General features: G+C 42.8%; 1 protein-coding gene across 1 annotated transcript in view; it reads right to left on the bottom strand.

The window, feature by feature from the left end:
- Window positions 1–7,543, bottom strand: part of LOC144607472 (G protein-activated inward rectifier potassium channel 1-like) — a 62,909-nt gene extending 55,366 nt beyond the window's left edge. Inside the window, exon 1 of the mRNA XM_078424332.1 lies at window positions 6,601–7,543. Within this exon, the coding sequence (XP_078280458.1) occupies window positions 6,601–7,266 (666 nt within the window). The 5' untranslated portion in view covers window positions 7,267–7,543. The remainder of the gene's footprint in view (window positions 1–6,600) is intronic.
- Window positions 7,544–12,786: the final 5,243 nt, after the last annotated feature.

Genomic DNA, 12,786 nt, shown 5'->3' with positions numbered 1-12,786 from the left:
CGTGCCGCAGTTCCTGTCTAAGAACCAAGGCTCACAGTGTTAAAATGAAAGGATGGTCATTCACGTAATTGTGTGGAGAAAATTCTTCGCTCGGTGGTTGGTGAATTCACTGCATCAGATATTCTAGAGAAAGTTTAATAACTTTGTAGATATTAAGGGAATCAATTCAGTCTGAAGAAGGCTCTCGGCCCGAAATGTCACCCATTCCTTCTCTCCTGTCTGAGACGCTGCCTGTCCCACTGAGTTACACCAGAATTTTGTGTCTAACCGATTTAAACCAGCATCTGCGGTTCCTTCCTACACATTAAGGGAATCAAATGTCATGGGGTCATAGAGTCATAGAGTGATACAGTTTGGAAACAGGCCCTTCAGCCCAACTTGCCCACACCGGCCAACATATCCCAGCTACACTAGTCCCACCTGCCTACGTTTGGTTCATATCCCTCCAAACTTACCCTATCCATGTACCTGTCTAACAGTTTCTTAAACGTTGGGATAGTCCCAGCCTCAACTACCTCTTCTGACAGCTTGTTCCATACACCCACCACCATTTGTGTGAAAAAGTTACCCCTCAGATTCCCATGAAATCTTTTCCCCTTCGCCTTAAACCTATGTCCTCTTTTCCCTGATTCACCTAATCTAGACAAGAGACTCTGTGCATCTACCCAATCTATTCCTCTCATGCTTTTTATACACCTCTAGAAGATCACCCCTCATCCTTCTGCGCTCCAAGGAATAGAGTCCCAGCCTACTCAACCTCTCCCTATAGGCTCAGACCCTCTCAGCCTGGCAACATCCTCGTAAAACAGGTTAGAACAAGAAAATGACACTGAGGTAAAAAGATTATCTTAGAGAATCTCAGTGTTACAGAGGACTGAAAGCCCTTCTCCACTTCAGTTTATTTCTATGAAAGACTGTAACCTCGACAGCTTAAAGGAAAGTGGTTACGATTTGTAGTCAATTCTTTCGTTTGAAAAGTAGAATGGATGTTAGTTTGAAATCAAGGCTTCCTGGACATTGCATGGTAGTCTTGTAGACAGATTGTAAGAAATAGATCCTTGCCCGCATTGTGTTCCCTTCAGCAGAGTGCGTTGCATGTACAATGGGCAGTGCATACGGAGACAGGAAGATGGTTCAATTCATGAGGCAATTAGAAAATAATAGGAAATGCCATTTCTGATTAGTGGACAGAAATGTCAATTCAAGCTTTGAAAAGGTTAAAGAGTTTAAATTATCTTGCCAATAAAAAGCATGGAATCTCATGGTTGTAAATGCTGGATCAATTCTGACATAACTGGTCATGAATCTCATCATAATTGTAATAAACTATTTTCTTGTTTTCCTGACATTTCCTTTCAAAAACAGTTTTGATAAAAATAACCAGTTTCCATGAATACCTCTAATTTTGTATCTATGTCTTATTCCAACAATTTATTTTATGTTAATAAATGGATACAGAAGTCTTAAATGTGAGTCTATCTGACCTATAAATGAAATGGTTCAATTTAAGACAATTTTGATTTATTTTAAATTAAATTAAAAATCTATTACATGCATATTACAAAATAAGTCTGAAACAAAATATATAATTATCACAAACTATTTCTGTAGCTACTATTTTATGTTTCCATAGAGATAGGCACGAATGAATTTCAAAACAATTAGTAATTGTTTTTTTGTGTTGAATTTCAAAACAATTAGTAATTATTCTTTGTCCCTGCATTGGTTTCTATAGTTTCGATTCATACAATCATAAAAAGAAATTGAGACATGAAACTATATTTTATGCCTACTGCACATCGGATTAGCCACATATCTTTATATCAAACTGGCTTAGCAAATAGATTTAAAAACCATACACATTTTATTATAAAACGATTCACAGCAAAATTGAGATGAGAAATCTCAGGTTGTAACCTAAATCAAACTGTACCCTAAATCCTCATCTATTTTCACTCTGTTTAAGTCATACAATTATTGTGATGCATAACGTGTTAGAATGACAGTGCAATGTAAACATTAATTAAACATTTATCCTTTATTTGCCATTTATTATGATCTGTATTTAAGTTTAGGGATTGTTCACATGGTGAGGGGGAGTCACAAACAAGCAACTACAGGATAAAGGGCCGCTCGGTTGAAGCTGAGGATCGTGGAGGTTTATTCTCTCCACAGGTTGTGAATCCCTGGAATTATCTGCCAACGAAGGCGGTGGAAGCCGGGTCATTAGATGTATTTCAGGTGGAGAAAGATAAATATTAGAAAGATCAAGTAATTGAGGTTTTGGGGAGAACTGATGCACAAACGGCCGGCATTAATCAGCCATGAATGTCAGGGCAAGCTTGAGGGGTCTGGTGGGCTAGCATCAATCAGCCATGATCATGATGAATGTCAGAGCAGGCCTGAGGGGTCTTGTCACCCACTCCTCCTTACATAGCTTCTTGTGATAGCTTTATCTTCTCTCGCCCAAGTTGCCTTTGGCACTTTCTTACTATAACATTTTCACATTAGCTAATATTTGAAACTTTAATTAAATTGCTGACACAGCCATGACCTACAAGCATCCTTCCGAATTCCCTATTGATTTTGGTGATTGGAAGGTTCTCAGTTTTCTGTTAGTGCAGTAGATATCTTCACACCTTCGAGCTGTACAAAACAGGTCCTCAACAGGACTGTGAGTCAGCCAGGTAAATGGAAATCAAATAAAAATGCAGATGCTAAAACTCTGATACAAAAAACAGTAAATGCTAGAAAAACTCAGTGGGTCAGAGGCAGTATCTCTGGAAAAAAGAACAGTCAATGTCTCAGGTGTGTGAGCCTTCATAAGTTCATAAGTTCATAAATTATAGCAGCAGAATTAGGCCATTTGGCCCATCAAGTCTACTCCGCCATTCAATCATGGATGATCTATCTTTCCCCCTCAACCCAATTCTCCTGCCTTCTCCCCATAACCCCTGACACCTTCATCAGAAGTGATAGTTCTGACAAATGTTCAGAGCCTTTCTGCAGATCCTGCCTGACTTGCTGAGTTTTTCCAGCATTTTCTCTTTTTATGTCACCCGATGTCATGTTGAATGTGGTGGCCCATAAACTGCCCACTAATTTCACCAGTGGTCCACTGGAAGCTTGGCAGTGGTCACTGGGAAAAAAGGGAGAGACACAGATTAACTTGTTTTCAACTTCAGCTAAAATGTAGAATTCCCATCTGTCCCTTACAAGGAGTAAATTATTAAGCTCAGCTTTGGGGAGAGAGGGGGTGGACTGGTTGAAGGGCAGAAACCTCCACAGGTCGGATGTCCCTGCCAATACATGGTATTGGTATTGATATTAGTTTATCGTTGTCACGTGTATTGAGGTGCAGTGAAAAGCTTTTGTTTGTGTGTTATCCAGTCAAACCGTACAATACATGAGTACAATCTAGTCACACGCAAGTATAACAAATAGCACAGAGAGAAAAATATCAGCGTGCAGAATATAATGTTACAGTGTTTTACAGTTACGGAGGAAAAGTCCTAGGTCTGCAATGAGGTAGTTTGGAAGATTGGGACTATGTCCTAGTTCATGGGTGGTTCTTTCAGTAATCTGAACACGGTGGGGGAAGAAACTGGTCAAGCTTTTGTCTCTTGATGGGAGGTCAAGAGTCATGAGTCAAGAGTGTTTTATTGTCATACGTCCCAGATAGATCAATGAAATTCTTACTTGCAGCAGCACAACAGAATATGTAAACATAGAACGCTGTGAACAATATAATAAATGAGAAAGAGAAAAAAAAGTTCAATGTGCATAGATACCCATACACAAATACACATATATGTAGATCATATATATATATATATATATATATATACATGCACACATATGTATACACAACAAACAAAAAATGATAATAGTGCAATAATAACAATAATAGTCTATGTAGTTCAGAGCTTATTTGAGGTTAGAGTCATAGAGTCATAGAGTGATACAGCATGGAGACAAGCCCTTCGGCCCAATTTGCCTTCACCAGCCAACAATATTCCAGCTACACTCGTTCCACTTGCCTGCGCTTGGTCCATATCCCTCCAAAACCATCCTATCCATGTACCTGTCTAACTGTTTCTTAAACAATGGGATCGTCCCAGCCTCAACTACCTCCTCTGGCCGTTTGTTTCCATACACCCACCACCGTTTGTGTGAAAGAGTTACCCCTAGGATTCTTATTAAATATTTCCCCCCCTCACCTTGAACCTATGTCCTCTGGTCCTCGATTCCCCTGCTCTGGGCAAGAGACTCCGTGCATCTACCCGATCTATTCCTCTCATAATTTTATACACCTCTTTATGATCTCCCCTCATCCACTTGCGCTCCATGTTGTAGTGGTAAGGGAATGACTGGGATGAAAATGGTCCTTGATTATGTTGGCTGCTTTCCCAAGGCAGCGTGGAGCTGATGACGGGGAGTCTAGTCTCTAGTCTACCTGTCCCTATTTGCCATTGTGGTGATACACCACATCCTAGTGTCGGGTATCAGATCAGCCTCAAATCAATAGCTGTGCTCTCGTCTCCAGAGTAGGTTGACCATGGGTTTAAATCTTATTCAGGCCTTCTATTTAAATTGATATTTCAGAGCAGCTCTGAAGACAAGTTGTACTGTTGGGAGTATGATTATTTATACACGAAGCATTAATCAATATTCAGTCCACCCTTTTCAGCAGGATACATAAAGCTCTCCTGGTGAAGTTCCTCAAATGAATCCATCAACATGACCTTATTTTCTGATTGATCTCATTACCGCTGGTAGGACCTTACACAACATGTTGCACTAAAACAGTGATTGCATTTCAAGAACATTACACTGACTGTCAAAGGCATTAGCGTCCGGTAGCTACATCATAAATGCAAGCTTACACGGGCTTTACATCATGTTTATCTAGTCGCTCATAGACCCCAATTCTCCAAGGGTCCCACCCATCATTTAAAAAAAACTTTTTATAGTTGTCGATGGGAGAAAGAATCCATGCACTTTATCACCACTCTCCTCCCCGCTGCCCTTCATCAGATATTCGTGTTCCCACTGACCATGGAACCATGGACCAAAGTGGTGTGCCAGTTAGCGCCTGCATTTGACTGGGCGCTGGCAGTACCTGGCAGTGTGGGCACCTCCCACTCACCTTTCAGTTGCTGGGGATTCCACCCGACAAATTCTGGGGCAATGCCTTCACTTCAATAATGATTAAAGTTATGCATTGGCAATGTTCAGTGCACAGCAGTGTAATGTTATGAAGGTGGTACAGTTTTATTATTGCGCACACTGAATAGCTTTTGGGCAGGAAAGAGAAACAACAAATGAGTTTTGGTAGATTCATTGAAAGATACGATACGATGACACTTTATTGTCAGATCAAGTCTAAAATTTTTCTTGCTTCTCAGCAGCTCCACTTGCAACATCAACAAAGACAAAGAATGTAAGACAAGAAACGAGGATACATATATTCACCATAACATTACAATCACAAATGATGACACATTCAAGACCCTTCAACGTACATTTGATCTAGGATTAAGTTCTATGTTTAGTTTCAGGATTGACTGGTGCACAAAAGAGTGCTTCAGTCTAACCTTATTGAATCTTGGTACCTAGTACCTCTGATTTGATGGTAACAATTCGTATTCACTGTTCGGGACATGGTCGAGGTCAGAGACAATGTTGTTGGCCAACCTTAGCATGTTATTGTGGTAGGCTGATTCATAGAGTTTCTCAAGGGGTTGACTGACGATCTTTGAGCAGAGTTTCATTTGGTGGAGCAGTTTTGACTTTAAAGTGATGGACAAACATTTGTACCATGTAGTGTTACAATACTGAAGAACACTCGTAATCACAGAAGTGAGGAACAAAAGAAGAATTTGTCTACTCGCCCCAAAGGACCTAAGGCGGCGGAGAAAATAAATTCTTTGTTTTGTCCTTTTGCAAACAGATTCAATGTGATCCAGCATAGAAACAGGCCCTTCGGCCCATTGCATCCACTCCCTACACACTAGTGGCAATTTACAGGAGCCAATTAACCTCTAAATCTGAGACGTGGAAAGAAACCGGAGCACCCGAAGGAAACCCACGCGGTCAGAGGGAGAACGTGCAAACTCGATACGGACAGCACCTGAGGTCAGGATCGAACCTATGTCTCTGGTTCCTGTTGGGCAGCAGCTCTACCAGTCGCGGTGTATTAATGATAGCACACTTATTCTGGCCGTCTGCCCTGACATTTTGCTACCTATCCAGATATCCGAAACCAGAGCAGATGCTTGTTGTATTTGACCATATTCTGGAGCGGTCTATTCATGAAAGAAGCACTTGAAGAACGCTTCTGTGGCTGAATTGCCCTGGGAACAATATTGCTCTTCCTTGAGCCTCATTTTATTTTCCACTCAGTAAATTAAATTTGCAACCATCTCCATTACCGAGGACAATAAATAACATCTTGCAATTTAAAAAAAAAAAAAGGTTTGTTTTAATGAACTCGTTCAGTCCAACACTTTTATCTGCAGAACCAAATCTAGTTAGAGAGCCTGGTTTGGCTTAAACACATTCATGCGGGGAAATGAGTTAATGTTTGACAGCGCTTACCGTTATCACTTTGCACCTCATCTGGGCTGAGACCATGTGGCTGTTTCTGAGGTTCCCCACTCGGAACATCAGGCACATTTTGCAGTCCCGTTGGGAGATGACTGCGCTGCGGCTAAACATCAAAGTCTCTGCCCTTTTCTTTGGCTGGGACATTTTGATGAACATGCACCCGATCAGAAAGGCGTCCACGATGGAGCCAAGCAAGGACTGGAACAAGAAGAGGAGGATGCCCTCTGGACACTTCTCGGTGATGTACCTGAAGCCGTAACCAATGGTGGCTTCTGTTTCTATGAAGAAAAGAAAAGCGGATGGAAAGTTGTAGACGTTGGCCACGCACGGAGTGTAGTCCTCGCCGTGGGTCTGGTCTATGTCTCCACGGATGTAGGCTATGAGCCACCACATTGAGGCCATCACCAGCCAGGCTATCGTGTAGGTCATAATGAAAATCAAGAGGTTCCATCTCCACTTCAGATCCACTAAAGTTGTGAACAAGTCAGAAAAGTACCTACTTGTCTCTCCGCCCAAGTTCCCATGCTGCACGTTACAACGGCCGTTCTTGTCCACGAACCTCTGCCTTTTCTTTTTGATGGGAACCTTGTAGGTGGAACCCCTGGAGGTATTGACCACTTGGTAGTCTTCACCGAATTTCCGACGGAGCGCAGACATCCTTCCAGCTGTGCCCTGAGACCATTAACCCTCGTCCACTGTTGCTTTATCCTCAGTCTCTGTGCAGTGACACCGGTCTCCTCTCAAATCTGGAAGTTGGAAAGGCACCGAATGACATTGTTTGGTTGCCTGTGTGGCTCTGGGATTCTCACTCTGAAGGATGTTTTCCCCAGTTGCGAGGGGGGAGCTTAACGTCTCCAGGCAGCGGAGTAGGGAAACTCTCCTCGAATTCAGCTGCCCTGTGATGATCAGAAAAGGCGAGAGGCTCGGGGAGCAAGTGCAGCTTTGTTACAGGAATGCTGTCGTGGTCCAGGAGACTCCCTGGGAACTATTATCCAGCATCACACGGTGCTGGTGGAGATGGGAGCTGTACACGGCAGTGGGCTGGCCAATTGGAGCACACAGCCAGCCTTGCAATCTCCCCACCCCAGAGAGGTGATAAACAGAATGAGCAAACAACAGTGAGGAAGGGAGGCAGACAAATAAAAAAAAGATAAAGTGATGTTCAAATGAGACTGGCAGAGCTGTGAAACAAAAAGAAACACCAAAGCACAGACACGAGTAATTTGAGTGAGGATCACACATCATTTTAACAATACAAAGTTTAAAGCATTCAAAACCCTCGTTTAATAGGATTTACATTTACCATGAAAGAATTTCACTGTGCCTTGTCAGATATGACAATAAAATATTCCATTCCTATTCCATTTTTCTTTGAAGTACGTTCTATTGTACCAGAGGGAAAAAATATCATTGTGACAGTAAAAAGAAAAAGTTATTCCAACTTGAATAAATACAATGTTTAACTTTTGGAGGTATCTTGAAAATATTAAAATGCTGATTAAATAATACAATGAAATATATCAAGGAAAATCAGTTCATACATTATAAAAGCCGTATTCTTTACAAAGCTGCAATTTGTCAAGGATTGCAAACAAAATGAGAATGAGATATGATGCTGCCCCCTACTGATAAAAGTCACCGTAAAATCAAACAACACCAGAGCCCTGAAAGCATATGCCAGCCAAAACTGAGCGGGCTGCTTTGACAGCTTTCTCTCTTGGTTTCAGAAGATCTTTTAAAATTGGTTAATGCCTTGAACAAAAGGGCAGTGAGGAATTTTGCGCATAGATCACAAGGATGGTGTAACGGCAAACTGGAGTTTGCAGTGTAACTGGCAAACTCTAATCTCAGGCCAATTGCAGACCATGTCGATTTTTCCCACCCCTTTACTTATTCAAAAACATAATCCAATCTAAACGCGCAGCACTGGTTACAAAAGACCAGCCCCAACCCAGCTCCAAGCAAGGATGGTGCTGTTGTGGTTTGGCAAATTGCAGAATTGGTTATCCCCCTGAACCCTTCTTCCAGAATAGTCACTTCCCTCAATTTGTCACGAGATCTTCTCTCCCCAATCTCTGGCACCAGCCCTGCATTAGCTGCTCCTACTTCTTCCCACGAACCACCAGCAAACCCATTCTTTCCACCTGCTGTTGCCTCATAGAACTTGTTTCTTCCAAGCTTGCTGTCATTTTTGGTTTGGGAACAGCTCTCCACAAGAATTCGCTGAAGAGATATAGATATCATATCATCATATCATATCATATCATATATATACAGCCGGAAACAGGCCTTTTCGGCCCTCCAAGTCCGTGCCGCCCAGCGATCCCCATACATTAACACTATCCTACACCCACTAGGGACAATTTTTACATTTACCCAGCCAAATTAACCTACATACCTGTACGTCTTTGGAGTGTGGGAGGAAACCGAAGATCTCGGAGAAAACCCACGCAGGTCACGGGGAGAACGTATAAACTCCTTACAGTGCAGCACCCGTAGTCAGGATCGAACCTGAGTCTCCGGCGCTGCATTCGCTGTAAAGCAGCAACTCTACCGCTGCGCTACCGTGCCGCCCCAGCCCATCACTTAGACCAGAATCCCTACCATTGACTCCATCTACACTTCACACTACCTTGGAAAAGCAGCCAACATAATCAAAGACCTTTTTCACCCCTCTCATTCCCTCTTCCCCCCCCCCCCCCCCCCTTCTCATTGGGCAGAAGATACAAAAGCTTGTAAGCATGGACCACTTTGTATTAATGTTTGTTCTCTGAACAGCTAGCATTTTATATTTAACACAACGATGAATGGTAGTCTGGAAGTTAGAGTAAGAGTGAATTATTTTTTATTATAATTAATGAAGTAACTCCACGAATAGACTTTAATTATTTATTTGCCATATTTGCTGCTTGTGCGTCACAAATTTTCCACAATAACTGCGGAGGTGCTTGACAAGTAAGTGCTCCTCTGTTGAAGGATGGGTGGGTGGCTGCATAACTGATGAGAGAACGGCAGGGGATGGAATACTCGATATGAATCTAATCCTGCAGACAGGGCAATGACAATGGCCTTGTGCTCATGGAATACTTCCCGTGCATCTGCAACCTAGACCTTGGACCTTCTAAAGCTTCCCCAATTTTGTTTCCGTGGTATTGCATTCATGGACAATCTATGTCAGAATTTTCCCTGAAGTGACCAGAAGCAAATCAGTCGTGATACCATCTCTGACGATCATTTGCAGCAAATGATTGCAGCAAAATTTCTAATTCTGTGCTGGTCACCAGCACTGTTGAGAACGCACATGATTTGGCCCAGGGTCTCCAACAAATCATGAAAAATACCACATGCCCGAAGGCCAGGTGCTACAGTCTGGGCCATTTGAAGTTACGCCGTGCATGCAAAGGGTGCAACTCAGGGTACTGCTTCTAAACTGCTAATCGGTGTCCCATGTACAGATTGCAGCCTCCAGCATGAATGATGTGCTCATTGAAGTGTTCCCAGGTATGGAACTCAGTCCCTGAATGTAAGGTGGTCCCCTTTAGTAATAGGGCAACTGAGGAGCATCCTTCTCATTGATTGAATTTACTGACTCTTGCACAGTCTAATTGACTCCTAGCTCCTTCCAATGGAGATTTAATTGGGTAGACAATTACGACATTGTTGGAGGACGCAGGGAGGTGCCAAATGGAGAGACGTCATCAAGAGATCACAGGCACGAAGAGAAGATTGCACGAAGAGAAAGAAGATTCAGCAGGTTCAGCACAGATATTGTGGCCCAAAGGGCCTCTTCCTGTACTGTACTACGTTCGTGTTCTATGTTCTAGAATCATGTTCTACATTCCATCCTTCCCTGCAGTTGTGACGTTTCCATTTTAATGTACAATTTGCGAACTTTTTAATAGTCTCTTTAGCAGACAACAGAATTATTCAAACAATTCGTTTATTGCTTAGCAACTATTTCCAAACTGGAGAACTGGTATTCACCTTCATCATGATATTGTACAAGGCTTACCTCATCCAGGAACCCAATGTTAGACTCTTGTAAGGAATACTGCTAAATTTACCGCTACAGTCAAAGACAAATAGCTGCAAAGGAACTGTTTTAATTTCAGACTAATACATCCATTCTTTCTTCTCAAGGACACAACAAACCATGTTAAAAATCAATTTAACATGGGCGGCACGGTAGCACAGCGGTAGAGTTGCTGCCTTACAGCGAATGCAGCGCCAGAGACTCAGGTTCGATCCTGACTACGGGCACCGTCTGTACGGAGTTTGTACGTTCTCCCTGTGACCTGCATGGGTTTTCTCCAAGATCTTCGGTTTCCTCCCACACTCCAAAGACGTACAGGTGTGTAGGTTAATTGACTGGGTAATATGTAAAAATTGTCCCTAGTGTGTGTAGGATAGTGTTAATGTGCGGGGATTGCTGGGCGGCGTGGACTCGGTGGGCCGAAGGGCCTGTTTCCGCGCTGTATCTCTAAATCTAAATCTAAATCTAAAAATTTGTATAGGAAGGAACTGTAGATGCTGGTTTACACCGAAGATAAGCACAAAATGCTGGAGTAACTCAGCAGGATAGGCAGCATCTCTGGAGAGAAGGAATGGGTGACATTTCGGGTCGAGACATTTCTTCAGACTTTAAAATCAATTTTCTGCATGCAGGGCACCAAAATACAAACCACATTTATTTCCATTTTCATATGTTCTTTAATGTGTTGAGTCAATGAGCAATTAGTTCCCTAACCTGTCTGATATTCTTTCATCTGATCTTTCTCTGGGCCAAAACGGAACTAGGAAATAACGCCACCTCTCTCTGTTTTGCAGGCTGTCTAAATATCATAGGATCATAGACATTTCCCTCACAGAATAAGGCTATTTATGCCATTCAGTGGCCTGGGACTTGGGTTCAATCCTGACTATCAGTGATGTCTGTACGGAGTTTGTATGTTCTCCCCGTGACCACGTGGGATTTTCACCGAGATCTTCGGTTTCCTCCCACACTCCAAAGACAAACAGGTTTGTAGGTTAATTGGCTTGGTATAAATGTAAATTGTCACTAGTGTGTAGGATAGTGTTAATGTACCGGGATCGCTGGTCGACGCGGACTTGGTGGGCAGAAGGTCCTGTTTCCTTTCTGTATCTAAACTAAACTAAATTAAAGTAATGAATCTGAAAAATATGATTGGAAATAATAATACTGACAAACAGCACATACGAAGAGGCCGTCTCTCAGTCCATATGCCAGTTATGCTCCACAGTCAGATGTTTGAGCTGGATGAGAAGAAAGTGGGTCGATTAGCCCTTTGATTTCTGTCTCCGTTCCTCTGGGGAATCCTATTTATCTTTTCTCTCCTTGGCAGTGTTTTTAGTGGAATCAAAGATAAGCCAAAAAGCTTCAGTGCACCCAAGACGACATAACACTTATTTCTAGACCAGCACATTGACAACTTTCACATCTAGTGGACTCAACAGATTGATCGGAAATAGCAGGACTGAAGCCCTGATGAAGGAAGTGATGCCGTCTCAATCTCCCCTCTCCACTCTTGGTCCTGATGCAGGGGTTTTGACCAAAATGTTGACCGGTCCTTTCCACCCACAAATGCTGCTCGACCTATTTAGTTCTGGCAGCAGATCATCTGTTGCTGCAGATTCCAGCATCTGCAGTCACTTGCCTCTCCGTGAAACGTTGCAATGTCTTATATGATGCCTGATATTCTGTGCATTTGATTACCAGCCTGGACACAAAGTGCTGGAGTAACTCAGTGGGTCAGGCAGCATCTATGGAGATGATCGATCGGTGATATTTCAGGTCGGGGCCCTTCAGTCTGTGTGGGTGGGGGAGGGGGGAGATGGGGAAGGAGGGATAGAGAGAGGCAGGACCATGTGTGGCAGGTAATTGGTGAACACAGGCAGGTGCTTTATGACAGGCAGAGTGTTGGAACTTGCTCTTGACACCCCAACCTTAGAGGAAAAGACTCTGAAAGAAATGTTTCTCTGTACCAAAAGCCCATTTAAAAAATGCAAACAACAAAAAGAAAGTTCCAACCATCAAACCGACCCTCCCCCCCACCTTGCCTGTATTCACCCATTACCTGCCACATTTTGTCCTACCTCTCCTCTCTTCCAGCTTTCCTCCCCCCCCCTTCCTCCTACAATCAATCTGAAGAAGGGTCC

Source organism: Rhinoraja longicauda, chromosome 29, assembly GCF_053455715.1.
Source record: "Rhinoraja longicauda isolate Sanriku21f chromosome 29, sRhiLon1.1, whole genome shotgun sequence".
In the NCBI taxonomy this organism is placed as follows: domain Eukaryota; kingdom Metazoa; phylum Chordata; class Chondrichthyes; order Rajiformes; family Arhynchobatidae; genus Rhinoraja; species Rhinoraja longicauda.
The sequence above is the reverse complement of the archived record's forward strand: the minus strand, read 5'-3'. Positions and strand labels throughout refer to the sequence as shown.